The 20,121-nt window shown below is 40.5% G+C and overlaps 1 protein-coding gene across 8 annotated transcripts in view; it reads left to right on the top strand.

The window, feature by feature from the left end:
* Positions 1-20,121, top strand: part of Adcy8 (adenylate cyclase 8) — a 249,254-nt gene that overhangs the window by 126,714 nt on the left and 102,419 nt on the right. For all 8 annotated transcript variants that reach the window (XM_039078567.2, XM_039078565.2, XM_039078564.2 and 5 more), the window contains 1 exon segment: positions 19,055-19,213. In XM_039078567.2, the coding sequence (XP_038934495.1) occupies positions 19,055-19,213 (159 nt within the window).

Genomic DNA, 20,121 nt, shown 5'->3' with positions numbered 1-20,121 from the left:
CCTTAATATCTCTCAATATCAATGGCCTCAACTCCCCAATAAAGAGACATAGATTAACAAACTGGATACGCAATGAGGACCCTGCATTCTGCTGCCTACAGGAAACACACCTCAGAGACAAAGACAGACACTACCTCAGAGTGAAAGGCTGGAAAACAACTTTCCAAGCAAATGGTCAAAAGAAGCAAGCTGGAGTAGCCATTCTAATATCAAATAAAATCAATTTTCAATTAAAAGTCATCAAAAAAGATAAGGAAGGACACTTCATATTCATCAAAGGAAAAATCCACCAAGATGAACTCTCAATCCTAAATATCTATGCCCCAAATACAAGGGCACCTACATATGTAAAAGAAACCTTACAAAAGCTCAAAACACACATTGCACCTCACACAATAATAGTAGGAGATTTCAACACCCCACTCTCATCAATGGACAGATCATGGAAACAGAAATTAAACAGAGACGTAGACAGACTAGAAGAAGTCATGAGCCAAATGGACTTAACAGATATTTATAGAACATTCTATCCTAAAGCAAAAGAATATACCTTCTTCACAGCTCCTCATGGTACTTTCTCCAAAATTGACCATATAATTGGTCAAAAAACGGGCCTCAACAGGTACAGAAAGATAGAAATAATCCCATGCGTGCTATCAGACCACCACGGCCTAAAACTGGTCTTCAATAACAATAAGGGAAGAATGCCCCACATATACTTGGAAATTGAACAATGCTCTACTCAATGATAACCTGGTCAAGGAAGAAATAAAGAAAGAAATTAAAGACTTTTTAGAATTTAATGAAAATGAAGGTACAACATACCCAAACTTATGGGACACAATGAAAGCTGTGCTAAGAGGAAAACTCATAGCGCTGAGTGCCTGCAGAAAGAAACAGGAAAGAGCATATGTCAGCAGCTTGACAGCACACCTAAAAGCTCTAGAACAAAAAGAAGCAAATACACCCAGGAGGAGTAGAAGGCAGGAAATAATCAAACTCAGAGCGGAAATCAACCAAGTAGAAACAAAAAGGACCATAGAAAGAATCAACAAAACCAAAAGTTGGTTCTTTGAGAAAATCAGCAAGATAGATAAACCCTTAGCCAGACTAACGAGAGGACACAGAGAGTGCGTCCAAATTAACAAAATCGGAAATGAAAAGGGAGACATAACAACAGATTCAGAGGAAATTCAAAAAATCATCAGATCTTACTATAAAAACCTATATTCAACAAAACTTGAAAATCTTCAGGAAATGGACAATTTCCTAGACAGTTACCAGGTACCGAAGTTAAATCAGGAACAGATAAACCAGTTAAACAACCCCATAACTCCTAAGGAAATAGAAGCAGTCATTAAAGGTCTCCCAACCAAAAAGAGCCCAGGTCCAGACGGGTTTAGTGCAGAATTCTATCAAACCTTCATAGAAGACCTCATACCAATATTATCCAAACTATTCCACAAAATTGAAACAGATGGATCACTACCGAATACCTTCTAGGAAGCCACAATTACTCTTATACCTAAACCACACAAAGACCCAACAAAGAAAGAGAACTTCAGACCAATTTCCCTTATGAATATCGACGCAAAAATACTCAACATAATTCTGGCAAACCGAATTCAAGAGCACATCAAAACAATCATCCACCATGATCAAGTAGGCTTCATCCCAGGCATGCAGGGATGGTTTAATATACGGAAAACCATCAACGTGATCCATTATATAAACAAACTGAAAGAACAAAACCACATGATCATTTCATTAGATGCTGAGAAAGCATTTGACAAAATTCAACACCCCTTCATGATAAAAGTCCTGGAAAGAATAGGAATTCAAGGCCCATACCTAAAGGTAGTAAAAGCCATATACAGCAAACCAGTTGCTAACATTAAACTAAATGGAGAGAAACTTGAAGCAATCCCACTAAAATCAGGGACTAGACAAGGTTACCCACTCTCTCCCTACTTATTCAATATATTTCTTGAAGTTCTAGCCAGAGCAATCAGACAACAAAAGGAGGTCAAGGGGATACAGATCGGAAAAGAGGAAGTCAAAATATCACTTTTTGCAGATGATATGATAGTATATTTAAGTGATCCCAAAAGTTCCACCAGAGAACTACTAAAGCTGATAAACAACTTCAGCAAAGTGGCTGGGTATAAAATTAACTCAAATAAATCAGTAGCCTTCCTCTACACAAAAGAGAAACAAGCCGAGAAAGAAATTAGGGAAACGACACCCTTCATAATAGACCCAAATAATATAAAGTACCTCGGTGTGACTTTAACCAAGCAAGTAAAAGATTTGTACAATAAGAACTTCAAGACACTGAGGAAAGAAATTGAAGAAGACCTCAGAAGATGGAAAGATCTCCCATGCTCATGGATTGGCAGGATTAATATAGTAAAAATGGCCATTTTACCAAAAGCAATCTACAGATTCAATGCAATCCCCATCAAAATACCAATCCAATTCTTCAAAGAGTTAGACAGAACAATTTGCAAATTCATCTGGAATAACAAAAAACCCAGGATAGCTAAAACTATCCTCAACAATAAAAGGACTTCAGGGGGAATCACTGTCCCTGAACTCAAGCAGTATTACAGAGCAATAGTGATAAAAACTGCATGGTATTGGTAAAGAGACAGACAGACCAATGGAACAGAATTGAAGACCCAGAAATGAACCCACACACCTATGGACATTTGATTTTTGACAAAGGAGCCAAAACCATCCAATGGAAAAAAGATAGCATTTTCAGCAAATGGTGCTGGTTCAACTGGAGGTCAACATGTAGAAGAATGCAGATCGATCCATGCTTATCACCCTGTACAAAGCTTAAGTCCAAGTGGATCAAGGACCTCCACATCAAACCAGACACACTCAAACTAATAGAAGAAAAACTAGTGAAGCATCTGGAACACATGGGCACTGGAAAAAATTTCCTGAACAAAACACCAATGGCTTATGCTCTAAGATCAAGAATCGACAAATGGGATCTCATAAAACTGCAAAGCTTCTGTAAGGCAAAGGACACTGTGGTTAGGACAAAATGGCAACCAACAGATTGGGAAAAGATCTTTACCAATCCTACAACAGATAGAGGCCTTATATCCAAAATATACAAAGAACTCAAGAAGTTAGACAGCAAGGAGACAAATAACCCTATTTAAAAATGGGGCTCAGATCTAAACAAAGAATTCACAGCTGAGGAATGCCAAATGGCAGAGAAACACCTAAAGAAATGTTCAACATCTTTAGTCATAAGGGAAATGCAAATCAAAACAACCCTGAGATTTTACCTCACACCAGTGAGAATGGCTAAGATCAAAAACTCAGGTGACAGCAGATGCTGGAGAGGATGTGGAGAAAGAGGAACACTCCTCCATTGTTGGTGGGGTTGCAGACTGATACAATCATTCTGGAAATCAGTCTGGAGGTTCCTCAGAAAATTGGACATTGAACTGCCTGAGGATCCAGCTATACCTCTCTTGGGCATATACCCAAAAGATGCCCCAACATATAAAAAAGACACATGCTCCACTATGTTCATCGCAGCCTTATTTATAATAGCCAGAAGCTGGAAAGAACCCAGATGCCCTTCAACAGAAGAATGGATACAGAAAATGTGGTACATCTACACAATGGAATATTACTCAGCTATCAAAAACAATGACTTTATGAAATTCGTAGGCAAATGGTTGGAACTGGAAAATATCATCCTGAGTGAGCTAACCCAATCACAGAAAGACATACATGGTATGCACTCATTGATAAGTGGCTATTAGCCCAAATGCTTGAATTACCCTAGATCCCTAGAACAAATGAAACTCAAGACGGATGATCAAAATGTGAATGCTTCACTCCTTCTTTAAAAGGGGAACAAGAATACCCTTGGCAGGGAAGAGAGAGGCAAAGATTAAAACAGAGACTGAAGGAACACCTTCAGAGCCTGCTCCACATGTGGCCCATACATATACAGCCACCCAATTAGACAAGATGGATGAAGCAAAGAAGTGCAGGCTGACAGGAGCCGGATGTAGATCACTCCTGAGAGACACAGCCAGAATACAGTAAATACAGAGGCGAATGCCAGCAGCAAACCACTGAACTGAGAATAGGCCCCCTGTTGAAGGAATCAGAGAAAGAACTGGAAGAGCTTGAAGGGGCTCGAGACCCCATATGTACAACAATACCAAGCAACCAGAGCTTCCAGGGACTAAGCCACTACCTAAAGACTATACATGGACTGACCTTGGACTCTGACCTCATAGGTAGCAATGAATATCCTAGTAAGAGCACTAGTGGAAGGGGAAGCCCTGGGTCCTGCTAAGACTGAACCCCCAGTGAAATAGACTGTTGGGGGGAGGGCGGCAATGGGGGGAGGGTAGGGAGGGGAGCACCCATAAGGAAGGGGAGGCGGGAGGGGAATGTTTGCCCGGAAACCGGGAAAGGGAATAACACTCGAAATGTATATAAGAAATACTCAAGTTAATAAAACAAACAAACAAAAAAAAAAAAAACAGGCTCCCCCAACCTGCAGCTCTGATGGTAGAACTGTTGGAATAAATCTCTTATTTACAGCTCCTGACTGAATCATCGTGTTATAGCATCATCAGCTGACTAATACATACATGAAATCATAAAAAATAGTATGATTTTACCTTGTATTATTACCCGATATATCTTTGAAAGTATAATGCTACAAAACTTTCCAGGTTTCCTTATAAAAAGCCATGTTCTCAACTCAGAAAGTTTTAGAGCTTTAAATGGAGATATTGAGATAGCAGGCTACCCTATAAAGCCATTATGACCCACACACCTATGGTGAATGGTTCCTACTATAGCAATTACAGGGAGTGCAGACATTTTGAAAAGGGAAGAATATTACTACTAAGAGGCATAAGGAAAGAAATAGTACTCCCTATCAATACTATGTCTTCCCACATGCGGCGCTCTCCCACAGCATTGGGATAGTGCTCTTTCTGGATAGAAATTAAGTATCCTGAATACCCTATTTTCTTGAGACATTTTTGTTATTGTAAAAATATAAAAAATAAAAATGGTATTGGTCTTTTATCACACTTGAAGAGGGAGAGAGAGGGAGAAGCCGTGGCAGGAGAATGGCGGCTGACATAAAGATTCCGCTCTGTGTATTTACAGGTTGTTATTAATGTTCTCAAGGGATGGATGGGCCCGGGCTTTGTATGTTTAAGTGGACAATTATATCTTATCAATTGGATCTAAGATTATTGTGTTGTATGTTTTTTTTTAATCTTTATTAACTTGAGTATTTCTTATTTACATTTCGATTGTTATTCCCCCTTCCCGGTTTCCGGGCCAACATCCCCCTAACCCCTCCCCCTACCCTTCTATATGGGTGTTCCCCTCCCCATCCTCCCCCCAATACTGCCCTCCCCCCAACAATCCCATTCACTGGAGGTTCAGTCTTGCCAGGACCAAGGGCTTCCCCTTCCACTGGTGCTCTTACTAGGATATTCATTGCTACCTATGAGGTTGGAGCCCAGGGTCAGTCCAGGTATACTCTTTGGGTAGTGCCTTAGTCCCTGGAAGCTCTAGTTGGTTGGCATTGTTGTTCATATGGGGTCTCGAGCCCCTTCAAGCTCTTCCAGTCCTTTCTCTGATTCCTTCAGTATGTTCTTTTATGTGAGGGTTTGAGTGTAGGAAAGTGTGTGGTGGCAAGAGAAACTGGGCCGCCGCGGTGAATTTGGGATATGTTTCTGCCCAGATATCTAGCAGATATCTTGGGGCACTGCAGTGCTGGACCAAGCAGGATAAAAGACCCAATACCATTTTTATTTTTATATTTTTACAACAGCACATTTTTACAAAGGAACACAAATTTCAGTATACAATCCCCCGCCTCGACTAAGCCTCTCACAGTGTTTACAAGATGAGAGATTGCCACACATCTTCAAGGACAGGGAGAGAAATGAATGGATCACTGCTCTCATTTTGTCTTCCCTCAACCATCTGGTTTCAAAGAAAAGGTCAATGTGAGACCCTCCCCATTGCCTCATCTATCCCAGAAGCAGGGATAGGTGGGAGCTAAAGGAAGCAACACAGAGATAAAGTGTGCAGGCTTTACTCGGCTTAGGAGGCAGCATCATGAGTGTCTGAGTCCCATCAGTCAGAAGACCTGCAGGACCTTGAGTGATCCTTCACTCCTTTCGGCTCTGGCTTCCTTAGCTGCAAAAAGAATGCACCATCCAAAAGCAAATGCCACGAATTCACAAAATGGCTTGTTTTCTTGGGTTGCAACCAGTGGTTGCAGATGTCTTTGACACTTGAAAGAACGAGTGGATGAGTTCCATGTGTAGTACAGAAGTAGCTATGAAGATATAATGAATAGTAAAAGTATGCCTAATTCTGCCAGAGCTTCCATTTTCTCATTGGTAAAGGGGAAATTTATAACACAAGCATCAACTTTTCTGCATCACTGTGGTTATTTTTTTTTTACATTTCATTTCTTTTTATTATAAACTTGAGTATTTCTTATATACATTTCGAGTGTTATTCCCTTTCCCGGTTTCCGGGCAAACATCCCCCTCCCCCCTCCCCTTCCGTATGGGTGTTCCCCTCCAAACCCTCCCCCCATTGCCGCCCTCCCCCCATAGACTAGTTCACTGGGGGTTCAGTCTTAGCAGGACCCAGGGCTTCCCCTTCCACTGGTGCTCTTACTAGGATATTCATTGCTACCTATGGGGTCAGAGTCCAGGGTCAGTCCATGTATAGTCTTTAGGTAGTGGCTTAGTCCCTGGAAGCTCTGGTTGCTTGGCATTGTTGTACATATGGGGGTCTCGAGCCCCTTCAAGCTCTTCCAGTTCTTTCTCTGATTCCTTCAACGGGGGACCTATTCTCAGTTCAGTGGTTTGCTGCTGGCATTCGCCTCTGTATTTGCTGTATTCTGGCTGTGTCTCTCAGGAGAGATCTACATCCGGCTCCTGTCGGTCTGCACTTCTTTGCTTCATCCATCTTGTCTAATTGGGTGGCTGTATATGTATGGGCCACATGTGGGGCAGGCTCTAAATGGGTGTTCCTTAAGTCTCTGTTTTAATCTTTGCCTCTCCCTTCCCTGCCAAGGGTATTCTTTTTCCTCATTTAAAGAAGGAGTGAAGCATTCACATTTTGATCATCCGTCTTGAGTTTCGTTTGTTCTAGGGATCTAGGGTAATTCAAGCATTTGGGCTAATAGCCACTTATCAATGAGTGCATACCATGCATGTCTTTCTGTGATTGGGTTAGCTCACTCAGGATGATATTTTCCAGTTCCAACCATTTGCCTACGAATTTCATAAAGTCGTTGTTTTTGACAGCTGAGTAATATTCCATTGTGTAGATGTACCACATTTTCTGTATCCATTCCTCTGTTGAAGGGCATCTGGGTTCTTTCCATTTTCTGGCTATTATAAATAAGGCTGCGATGAACATAGTGGAGCACGTGTCTCTTTTATATGTTGAGGCATCTTTTGGGTATATGCCCAAGAGAGGTATAGCTGGATCCTCAGGCAGTTCAATGTCCAATTTTCTGAGGAACCTCCAGACTGATTTCCAGAATGGTTTTACCAGTCTGCAATCCCACCAACAATGGAGGAGTGTTCCTCTTTCTCCACATCCTCGCCAGCATCTGCTGTCACCTGAGTTTTTGATCTTAGCCAATCGCACTGGTGTGAGGTGAAATCTCAGGGTTGTTTTGATTTGCATTTCCCTTATGACTAAAGATGTTGAACATTTCTTTAGGTGTTTCTCAGCCATTCGGCATTACTCAGCTGTGAATTCTTTGTTTAGCTCTGAACCCCATTTTTTAATAGGGTTATTTGTTTCCCTGCGGTCTAACTTCTTGAGTTCTTTGTATATTTTGGATATAAGGCCTCTATCTGTTGTAGGATTGGTAAAGATCTTTTCCCAATCTGTTGGTTGCCGTTTTGTCCTAACCACAGTGTCCTTTGCCTTACAGAAGCTTTGCAGTTTTATGAGATCCCATTTGTCGATTCTTGATCTTAGAGCATAAGCCATTGGTGTTTTGTTCAGGAAATTTTTTCCAGTGCCCATGTATTCCAGATGTTTCCCTAGTTTTTCTTCTATTAGTTTGAGTGTGTCTGGTTTGATGTGGAGGTCCTTGATCCACTTGGACTTAAGCTTTGTACAGGGTGATAAGCATGGATCGATCTGCATTCTTCTACATGTTGACCTCCAGTTGAACCAGCACCATTTGCTGAAAATGCTATCTTTTTTCCATTGGATGGTTTTGGCTCCTTTGTCAAAAATCAAGTGACCATAGGTGTGTGGGTTCATTTCTGGGTCTTCAATTCTATTCCATTGGTCTATCTGTCTGTCTCTGTACCAATACCATGCAGTTTTTATCACTATTGCTCTGTAATACTGCTTGAGTTCAGGGATAGTGATTCCCCCTGAAGTCCTTTTATTGTTGAGGATAGCTTTAGCTATCCTGGGGTTTTGTTATTCCAGATGAATTTGCAAATTGTTCTGTCTAACTCTTTGAAGAATTGGATTGGTATTTTGATGGGGATTGCATTGAATCTGTAGATTGCTTTTGGTAAAATGGCCATTTTTACTATATTAATCCTGCCAATCCATGAGCATGGGAGATCTTTCCATCTTCTGAGGTCTTCTTCAATTTCTTTCCTCAGTGTCTTGAAGTTCTTATTGTACAGATCTTTTACTTGCTTGGTTAAAGTCACACCGAGGTACTTTATATTATTTGGGTCTATTATGAAGGGTGTCGTTTCCCTAATTTCTTTCTCGGCTTGTTTCTCTTTTGTATAGAGGAAGGCAACTGATTTATTTGAGTTAATTTTATACCCAGCCACTTTGCTGAAGTTGTTTATCAGCTTTAGTAGTTCTCTGGTGGAACTTTTGGGATCACTTAAATATACTATCATGTCATCTGCAAAAAGTGATATTTTGACCTCTTCTTTTCCGATCTGTATCCCTTTGATCTCCTTTTGTTGTCTGATTGCTCTGGCTAGAACTTCAAGAACTATATTGAATAAGTAGGGAGAGAGTGGGCAGAGTTGTCTAGTCCCTGATTTTAGTGGGATTGCTTCAAGTTTCTCTCCATTTAGTATAATGTTAGCAACTGGTTTGCTGTATATGGCTTTTACTATGTTTAGGTATGGGCCTTGAATTCCTATTCTTTCCAGGACTTTTATCATGAAGGGGTGTTGAATTTTGTCAAATGCTTTCTCAGCATCTAATGAAATGATTATGTGGTTCTGTTCTTTCAGTTTGTTTATATAATGGATCACGTTGATGGTTTTCCGTATATTAAACCATCCCTGCATGCCTGGGATGAAGCCTACTTGATCATGGTGGATGATTGTTTTGATGTGCTCTTGAATTCGGTTTGCCAGAATTTTATTGAGTATTTTTGCGTCGATATTCATAAGGGAAATTGGTCTGAAGTTCTCTTTCTTTGTTGGGTCTTTGTGTGGTTTAGGTATAAGAGTAATTGTGGCTTCGTAGAAGGAATTCGGTAGGGCTCCATCTGTTTCAATTTTGTGGAATAGTTTGGATAATATTGGTATGAGGTCTTCTATGAAGGTTTGATAGAATTCTGCACTAAACCCGTCTGGACCTGGGCTCTTTTTGGTTGGGAGACCTTTAATGACTGCTTCTATTTCCTTAGGAATTATGGGGTTGTTTAACTGGTTTATCTGTTCCTGATTTAACTTCGATACCTGGTATCTGTCTAGGAAATTGTCCATTTCCTGAAGATTTTCAAATTTTGTTGAATATAGGTTTTTATAGTAAGATCTGATGATTTTTTGAATTTCCTCTGAATCTGTAGTTATGTCTCCCTTTTCCTTTCTGATTTTGTTAATTTGGACGCACTCTCTGTGTCCTCTCGTTAGTCTGGCTAAGGGTTTATCTATCTTGTTGATTTTCTCAAAGAACCAACTTTTGGTTCTGTTGATTCTTTCTATGGTCCTTTTTGTTTCTACTTGGTTGATTTCCGCTCTGAGTTTGATTATTTCCTGCCTTCTACTCCTCCTGGGTGTATTTGCTTCTTTTTGTTCTAGAGCTTTTAGGTGTGCTGTCAAGCTGCTGACATATGCTCTTTCCTGTTTCTTTCTGCAGGCACTCAGCGCTATGAGTTTTCCTCTTAGCACAGCTTTCATTGTGTCCCATAAGTTTGGGTATGTTGTATCTTCATTTTCATTAAATTCTAAAAAGTTTTTAATTTCTTTCTTTATTTCTTCCTTGACCAGGTTATCATTGAGTAGAGCATTGTTCAATTTCCACGTATATGTGGGCATTCTTCCCTTATTGTTATTGAAGACCAGTTTTAGGCCGTGGTGGTCCGATAGCACGCATGGGATTATTTCTATCTTTCTGTACCTGTTGAGGCCCGTTTTTTGACCAATTATATGGTCAATTTTGGAGAAAGTACCATGAGGAGCTGAGAAGAAGGTATATCCTTTTGCTTTAGGATAGAATGTTCTATAAATATCTGTTAAGTCCATTTGGCTCATGACTTCTCTTAGTCTGTCTACATCACTGTTTAATTTCTGTTTCCATGATCTGTCCATTGATGAGAGTGGTGTGTTGAAATCTCCCACTATTATTGTGTGAGGTGCAATGTGTGTTTTGAGCTTTAGTAAGGTTTCTTTTACGTATGTAGGTGCCCTTGTATTTGGGGCATAGATATTTAGGATTGAGACTTCATCTTGGTGGATTTTTTCCTTTGATGAATATGAAGTGTCCTTCCTTATCTTTTTTGATGACTTTTAGTTGGAAATTGATTTTATTTGATATTAGAATGGCTACTCCAGCTTGCTTCTTCTGACCATTTGCTTGGAAAGTTGTTTTCCAGCCTTTCACTCTGAGGTAGTGTCTGTCTTTGTCTCTGAGGTGTGTTTCCTGTAGGCAGCAGAATGCAGGGTCCTCGTTGCATATCCAGTTTGTTAATCTATGTCTTTTTATTGGGGAGTTGAGGCCATTGATATTGAGAGATATTAAGGAATAGTGATTATTGTTTCCCTTTATATTCATATTTGGATGTGAGGTTATGTTGTGTGCTTTCATTCTCTTTGTTTTGTTGCCAAGACGATTAGTTTCTTGCTTCTTCTAGGGTATAGCTTGCCTCCTTATGTTGGGCTTTACCATTTATTATCCTTTGTAGTGCTGGATTTGTAGAAAGATATTGTGTAAATTTGGTTTTGTCATGGAATATCTTGGTTTCTCCATCAATGTTAATTGAGAGTTTTGCTGGATACAGTAACCTGGGCTGGCATTTGTGTTCTCTTAGGGTCTGTATGACATCAGTCCAGGATCTTCTGGCCTTCATAGTTTCTGGCGAGAAGTCTGGTGTGATTCTGATAGGTCTCCCTTTATATGTTACTTGACCTTTTTCCCTTACTGCTTTTAATATTCTTTCTTTATTTTGTGCGTTTGGTGTTTTGACAATTATGTGACGGGAGGTGTTTCTTTTCTGGTCCAATCTATTTGGAGTTCTGTAGGCTTCTTGTATGCCTATGGGTATCTCTTTTTTTAGGTTAGGGAAGTTTTCTTCTATGATTTTGTTGAAGATATTTACTGGTCCTTTGAGCTGGGAGTCTTCACTCTCTTCTATACCTATTATCCTTAGGTTTGATCTTCTCATTGAGTCCTGGATTTCCTGTATGTTTTGGACCAGTAGCTTTTTCCGCTTTACATTATCTTTGACAGTTGAGTCAATGATTTCTATGGAATCTTCTGCTCCTGAGATTCTCTCTTCCATCTCTTGTATTCTGTTTTTGAAGCTTGTGTCTACAGCTCCTTGTCTCTTCTTTTGGTTTTCTATATATAGGGTTGTTTCCATGTGTTCTTTCTTGATTGCTTCTATTTCCATTTTTAATTCCTTCAACTGTTTGATTGTGTTTTCCTGGAATTCTTTCAGGGATTTTTGCGATTCCTCTCTGTAGGCTTCTACTTGTTTATTAATGTTTTCCTGTGTTTCCCTAAGTGTGTTCATTTCTTTCTTGAAGTCCTCCAGCATCATGATCAAATATGATTTTGAAACTAGATCTTGCTTTTCTGGTGTGTTTGAATATTCCATGTTTGTTTTGGTGGGAGAATTGGGCTCCGATGATGGCATGTAGTCTTGGTTTCTGTTGCTTGGGTTCCTGCGCTTGCCTCTCGCCATCAGATTATCTCTAGTGTTACTTTGTTCTGCTATTTCTGACAGTGGCTAGACTGTCCTATAAGCCTGTGTGTCAGGAGTGCTGTAGACCTGTTTTCCTCTCTTTCAGTCAGTTATGGGGACAGAGTGTTCTGCTTTCGGGCGTGTAGTTTTTTCTCTCTACAGGTCTTCAGCTGTTCCTGTGGGCCTGTGTCTTGAGTTCACCAGGCAGCTTTCTTGCAGCAGAAAATTTGGTCTTACCTGTGGTCCCGAGGCTCAGGTTCGCTCGTGGGGTGCTGCCCAGGGGCTCTCTGCAGCGGCAGCAACCAGGAAGACCTGTGCCGCCCCTTCCGGGAGCTTCAGTGCACCAGGGTTCCAGATGGTCTTTGGCTTTTTCCTCTGGCGTCCGAGATGTGTGTGCAGGGAGCAGTCTCTTCTGGTTTCCCAGGCTTGTCTGCCTCTCTGAAGGTTTAGCTCTCCCTCCCACGGGATTTGGGTACAGAGAACTGTTTATCCGGTCTGTTTCTTTCCGGTTCCGGTGGTGTCTCAGGCACAGGGGTCCTGCCGCTCCTGGGCCCTCCTCCACGGGAGCCCAGAGGCCTTATACAGTTTCCTCTTGGGCCAGGGATGTGGGCAGGGGTGAGCAGTGTTGTTGGTCTCTTCGGCTCTGCAGCCTCAGGAGTGCCCACCTGACCAGGCGGTTGGGTCTCTCTCTCACAGTGTCTGGGAGCAGAGAGCTGCTGCGGGCCGGGATCCGCGGGTGTGGGACTTCCGGTAAACACAGAACGTACCCGGTCCTAGAGAAATTCTGCTTCCCTGTGTCCCAAGCTCACCAGGCAGCTTTCTTGCAGCAGAAAATTTGGTCTTACCTGTGGTCCTGAGGCTCAGGTTCGCTCGTGGGGTGCTGCCCAGGGGCTCTCTGCAGCGGCAGCAACCATCTATCACTGTGGTTATTAAAGTGAAATCCTAAATGAGACCCAAATTACAATGTCTATGCCAGGATAAGATAGGATGGCTTCTAAGCCTTTTAAGAGACAGAAAAATGCCCATTTTATAAGGCATGCTGATGTCAAATAGAGACCAAAGAATGGCTCAGGGTTGAAGGCAGTGTCCAGCTGGCCCCATATTTACTGTGATGAGAGCCTCTAAGCCTTACTGGGACTCACTCCTAAAAGCACCTCAGGAAACTCAGCAGCTCTTCCCAAAGCCATCTTTCATAAGCCCCATTGGATCTGGAGGTTTATTTGGTAGAAGATGCATTGTCTGTGCGTTAGACTGGGCTTGCTCAGAATCTAGCAGTTTAGGTACCTCTTTTCACACTTGGAAAGAAACCAGGCAAAGCAGTAGAATGGAGTTCTGTAACCAGACTTGCAGACATGATGTGAAGTTCAACCTTGCACAATATACCCCTTATGACTCCTTTTCATCATTTATATAGTGCTGGTAATGGCACAAAATCACTGTAAAGATTCCACAAAGTCCTCAGCAAATGTAGCTCACCTCCATAATGAGCTCCCTTCCATTCCTTCCTCTCCTCTGGTGCCTGGAGTGTAGCTAGATAGTCAGATCTTACCTTGAAACATACCCCTGTCCAGCTACCTAGGTTGCTTGAAAGCTCTTCTCATGTAAGTAAAGAGAATGTAGCTATCTCTTTAGCAGGAAGGGGTAACTAGTCTTGAGTCCACAGCTTTGTATTTATCTGATTAAAAATATGTGATTAAAAGCTGTTAGCATTTAGAGAAATTAGTAATAGCTAATACTGAGTGTTCAGCATGACCTTGGCTCAGCATTTCTTTACATGGTCTTATGAACGATCTCTACAGCCCTATAGAGGTCTCATCCTCCTTGCCTTTACATCTATGAAAACAAACTCAGAGATTAGTGGCACCATCCTAAGACCTAGAGTTACCAAGTGGAAGCTCCTGACTTCAGCTTCAGGGTACATTTTGTGCATCTCAGCAGGACTGAGCAAGGACATGTGCTCATGGAAGTTCAATGTCTATCCCAAACCCAAGGAGCTAATGTTCTTCACTTTAGTGAAACAAGAGATGCTTTGTCCAAGTTAGACCCCTCATGTAACCATCCATCCAGTAGAGAGAGCATGGTTTACACCATTCTTGTCATGCCTCCAGCAACTTCTATAGAATGATTAATCTCTTTTCTAAGAAGAATCATTTGAAGCGCTTAAATTGTCAAATTCTAAGGCTTTATCTGTTTTCATAAAACTGTACCACTTCCTCTTAATAGTCTCTCACAAGAAATGCCCTAAGAAATCTACTTATTGATTGTTGGGTTATTTGTCCACAGAGCTGTCAAACAATAATAATAGCCCTTATTATTAAGAGGATTTTTATTTAAAATACATCTTAAATGGAAGCTTACTGTGAGGAATAGAGTCTGTCATGTTCAATCGTAAGGGAGCAGGTTTGGAGGCCAACACCCTCTCCCAAATAGCCAGGCCTAAGACACTTCAGCAACTTCTCTGGGCTCTTAGAGTCCTCTTGAGACTGCACAGCATTGTGAAGCAGGAAGGGTAGTGAGCTGTGTCCATAACTCAATAAGTACTTTGGAACACAATTTTTATATAGTAAGTGCTGTACTAACAAAACATGAAAAGTTCCTGCCTTCAGAAGCCTCAAGTTGATGGAGAAGAGATAGGATGTTGATGATATAGGAGAGCTGTGATCTGTGATCATTGTCCTTTCATTATGACTGACTGAATACAGCACAACTTATCTGGGGGTCCTCTATGGAAGAGCTAAGCTAGTGCTGCCCATAACTTCAGGGTCAACTCTGACAAGATGCACAGACATCCATCAAGAGCTAGTCTTGAAACGTTGTATTGATGGTTTTTTGAGGATCCGTGCTATGCACTATCCATTACATAGTTTTATTCTTAGCTTTTACTTAAATCAAATCCCAAACATAACAAAATAGAGGCAATGAGCTGAGGAGATATTAAGTGTCCTTATAACTTTCATCTTGTAGAAGAAAATGAAAAATCTCTTTCTCATTAAGACACTCCAGTGCCTTCCTGCGTAGTGTTAATTACCTAATGACATTAGCACAGCGTGCTGTATAATACTCCTTCATATTCATTAGTAAATCACTTTAACATCTGTCTTCCCCTTTGAGACTTGCAGCAACACAAGCATGCCTCATTTTACAATCACTGAACCTCTAGGTCAGCCTAGGCTACCTGCCCAGGGGGTCACACCAGGCAGTGTACTTTCTTACCCGGAGTCTCTGGGGTACCAGCTTAGTGCTGGAATTCTGTTTATTGACTCTGGCTACAGGAAAACCCAGTTACTTTCCTAGTTGCTGGGTCTTCATCTGCAACCAGAAACCAAGTATTCTAGACACATATGTTCTCTATCTATCTATCTATCTATCTATCTATCTATCTATCTATCTACCTATCTATCTATCTATCTATCCCACTTAATCTGAAGAATCATGCTATTATTCTCTGTTATCTAAGATAACTCTATTATCTTAGAGTTTCAGATAAAAGGAGTAAAAACCAATCAAATAAGTTCCCAAGGGAATGCAGCCAGTGATCAGCAGAGTAAGACACAAACTCGATACTGGTGTTAGAGTACACAGTACTAACCCTTAAGCCATAGTGACAATCCTGTAATGAGAAAGGTGTAAATTTAGACAGATGATTTTATCAATTGGGATAATATAATTTGTACTGAAATAATTGTGACGTAAAGTACATTGGTTAAATTGTCATGTTATGTTTATACTTGTTGAGATCTTACTCCAAGAAAAAGAGGCAGAACCTGCTACCTTAGACCTAAGTGTGTGTATCACAAATGTCTTGGTGTCCCTTGTCCAGGAACAGGCTGGGTCCCTAACCCTGTAGTAAGGCAAAAGGAAAGCAAAAAAAATGGCTGAGTGTATTCAAAAAACATAGCAACCTTAAAATAGGAAATATATCTGCTGTGGGAACAAGATGTAGGAAGCTTAGATGGGGAAAGAATTCTCTGCCTTGTTCAGAAATCTCAGTTGGGAACTTTACCTTGACTCTTTCAACAAAAATTCCAGAGTTATTTTTGCTAGATGTTATAAGCAGCTAATTTGATATTTTGCTACCTATCTGCCATTTACTTTTTTTCTTTTACTTGAAAGCCTTACCTGAAAGGAACTCTCTCTCTCTCTCTCTCTCTCTCTCTCTCTCTCTCTCTCTCTCTCTCTCTCTCTGCTCTGCCCAGCACTCTCAGCTTGAATCTCTATATGATGGCTATAAAGGGATTTCTCTGGGTGTTATGATCACCCAATATCATGAATTATCCAGCTGCTAATTGCTGTTTCTTCTTTTCCTTGTGTTTGCTACATGCTGAATAAACACACCTTTCCAAAGCCAAAAGTATGGCTACAGTAGATCTTTCTCTACACAGAACATCTCCCAAGAGCTCTGTGGTATGAATAGCTGATTTTTTTTCACTTTCATTTCATAACTATTATGGAATGGGAGAAAATGGAAAGGAATCATTCATTGTCCTGATCCAAGGATCAGAGTTAAGGAACTTGATTTCACTATAGATGGCCTGCCCTGGTCCCTGCTTCTTCTTATCTAATTATTCCTGAATCTTGGGTATAGGAGTTGTGTTATAAATGTGTCCATTTAGATGAAGAGTCATAAGAGGCTTACGGAGAGCAATAAAAGTGGCCTCATCACCGACAAGTCCCTCTGATAGGCTAGTCATTTCCACAAACCTAGCTCTAAACACATATGAGCAACACTAAATGAATAATACTTTGAAGTCTGTTTATAATTCAAAATATTTTGTTCTCCCAGGTTTTAGTGAGAGGGAAGAGTTTAAATATACATTTTAAACTTTTTATACAGATATCCCTCAGGCTAGAACAGGGCTGCATCTCAAGAAACCCAGATAATAAATTGAGAATGTTTGCAAACACCTCAACTGCCAGACACAGTAGTTATGCAACAGTTTTACACCGTTAAGGAATAATTGTTACTGTGATCACATGGTTGAGTGGGAACTGCTCCTGACTGCCTGAGCCCAGCATTGAAGTGATTGCTGTACACAGCCCTGACCCAGAATTTAAAATTGGAATTCAAAACTCAAAGTAGGGTTTCTAATGAATAATGAACGAAAAGAATTGTGTGTTGTCATAAAGTCAAGGAAACTGTTAAGCCAAGCCATCATCATTTGGACCCCGTGGAATCCATAACACTGTGAGCCCAAAGACAGGTTCCAAGCTTAATTATTTTATACCAGGATTTCAAGGTTATTGGAGCATGAGCTGTATCTTGCAGAGGCAGACAGATACCATAAAACCTATGCCTTTGGCTGTCATGGCATATATATGTGTGTGTGTGTGTGTGTGTGTGTGTGTGTGTGTGTGTGTGTGTGTGTGTGTAATCAGTTATAATAAAGTGCTATGTAAGTCTGTCTGGTAAATTTTCTTCTTCTTTGACATCCAGCAGTTATTCTTACAATCTCCTTAGGAGAAAATATGTTTTTCTATCTTAGTAAATGGACTCACACTTTATAGACAAAGCTCTCTCTATTTTAAACCTTGTCTTAACCTGAGTTACAGACATTTAGTGCAAAGATTTGGTGAATCATATAGTTTGGATTTGACAAGATTCTTTCAAACATGGAAACACTTTCCTAGTTTTCACTTTCAAATGTTCACCTCAAAGCAATGTATTCATGTTTAAAAATTAGTTTCTCTCTCTCTCTCTCTCTCTCTCTCTCTCTCTCTCTCTCTGTGTGTGTGTGTGTGTGTGTGTGTGTGTGTGTGTCACCATCAGCTTTAGTATGAAATGGCAAAGTAAAATAGTTTTTCTTAAATATTTTTGAGAGTGAATATTATTAATGACAATATTTTATAGAAAAATCAGAAAGTTTTGAGCATTTGTCTTTTTACCAATGAATAAGGGAAAACCTCCACGTTATTTTGACAACTCTAAGTATCTTTGAATTTTTTTTTATTTTTGTGGCAATGAAAAGATTCCAAGTTATATTCTTTTGAAATAGTATATTCTGCCATTTGAAATTCTACAGAAATATCTTTTAACCATAAACTAGAATTGCCCATGGTGTTCCGAGAATTAGGAGGGAATGAACACTTACACCTGGAGATAGTCCTACCCTGGCAGCATCCTCCTCTTTGCTCAAGCTGCTTCTTCAGTATTCATGGAACACAACTCAATATGGACAATCTTAGTATAGAATCTTAGTAAGTGTCTTCAAGGTAGGACCAAGACTAAGAACACTGAAGTAAGTCTATTCAAGGTTAAAACCTAAAAGCATGGTATGGGGGCCTGGTATCTTTCCTGACTTCGTATAAATGAACCTGTTAGGCCCTGGGCTATGAACTATATTTCAGAGGCTATTGCTTTAAAGGGTTAGAGGTAAGGGAAAGGTTTCAATCAGGAAATGATGGGGTGATGAAGCCAGGTATGTATTTAGGAGGAATAGCTGGAAGCCATTTCCAATAGCAGAAGTGGGGATCCCAGACTACATATGAGGCTTGATTGAATGAAAGTTCTCACAGAAGCCTAACTCTGTGAGAAGAAAACTATAAAGCTTTGGTTGGAAATAAAGCAAGCACTGATGTACAGGTTAACCAGCTACCCCGAGTTCATTTATAATTGGGTTCAAAAACTGCTGCTGTCATTTCTTGAGACAATGGTTACAAAATAAGTTTTGAGAGAAGTTAATAAGAGCTTCGAAAATATTGTTCAAATCTAAAGATTTTCTGACAAGAACAGAATCCTTCCCGTTATTGGGGAATACAGAAAGTTTCATGGAAGAAGGACCATTTGACTAAGAGAGAAACAATGGAGTAAACAGCTCTGATTCTGCCCAGTGATGGTCATCTTGGCCTAATGAGTTTGTCTCTCCATTCACCTGTCAACAGGTTTGTGAGGTCCAGAACGAAGCATGATGTTGACATGCGAATTGGAATCCATTCAGGCTCTGTGCTGTGTGGTGTGTTGGGCCTGAGAAAATGGCAGTTTGATGTCTGGTCTTGGGATGTGGACATCGCAAACAAACTTGAATCTGGAGGAATCCCTGGGTAAGCAAAAAAAAAAAAAAAAAAAAAAGCCCTTTCTCGCCTAACTCTTTCATTGTCTGACTTTGTGATACAAGGTTTTCTGTGCACAGAGTTCAAGGACAGACTCCCTGGAAGAAACTGTCCAGGAAGAGGTCAGATGGTAAGGTACCATGCAGTACTGGCCTAGAAACTAAGGAAATACTCCATAGATGTCAGAAGCAATGAAGCAATAAGGCTGATGAGGTGTTTATATCTCCATCCTGCTAAGCACTGGTTCTTCGACTTGGCTGCATACTAGAATTACAGTATTATAAAATGCTCATGACCAGATCTCACATTGGTTCATTAAAAGTGAAATCTGTCTGGGATCAATTTTAAGTTTTTAAATCAATCCTAATAGAATAGGTTAATTCCTATTGGCCACCAGTATATACATGACTGTGGACTCTGTTCCAAAAATTCAGTGCTTTCTTTGAGAAATCCTCTGCATTTCAACTGTGGTTGGCAGGACTAGTTAGTACTAAACTTCAGATTGTGGTGGTCCACTGGAAAGTAGTACTAAAGTAGCACACAGAGCTCTGGTTTTCACCCTCAGAATTTCAAAATCTGTGTGTCTGGGGTGAGACCTAAGCAGTACTCCTCTCTAACAAGTGTCTTGGTAACAGTGATGTAGCTACTCTCCATAATATACAAAGAGAACTGTCCTTGAGCTTTTGTCAAGTGGGACAACACATGTAAAACTCTTCTTCCATGCTCAGGAGCCACTAGTTATGACTGTGGTTGTAGTAGTTTATTCTTATTCAGTTACAGATCTTAGAGAGATCCTGAAAGAGTCCTGTCTCCATCTAACTCTGCTACCTGATAGGACAGTATGTATTCATTGTCCCTGGGCAAGTCTTGCTATCTTAAGTAGGAGGAAAGAAATGAAA

Source organism: Rattus norvegicus, chromosome 7 (assembly GCF_036323735.1).
Source record: "Rattus norvegicus strain BN/NHsdMcwi chromosome 7, GRCr8, whole genome shotgun sequence".
Classification (NCBI taxonomy): domain Eukaryota; kingdom Metazoa; phylum Chordata; class Mammalia; order Rodentia; family Muridae; genus Rattus; species Rattus norvegicus.
This window is presented reverse-complemented; position numbering and strand designations above follow the sequence as displayed.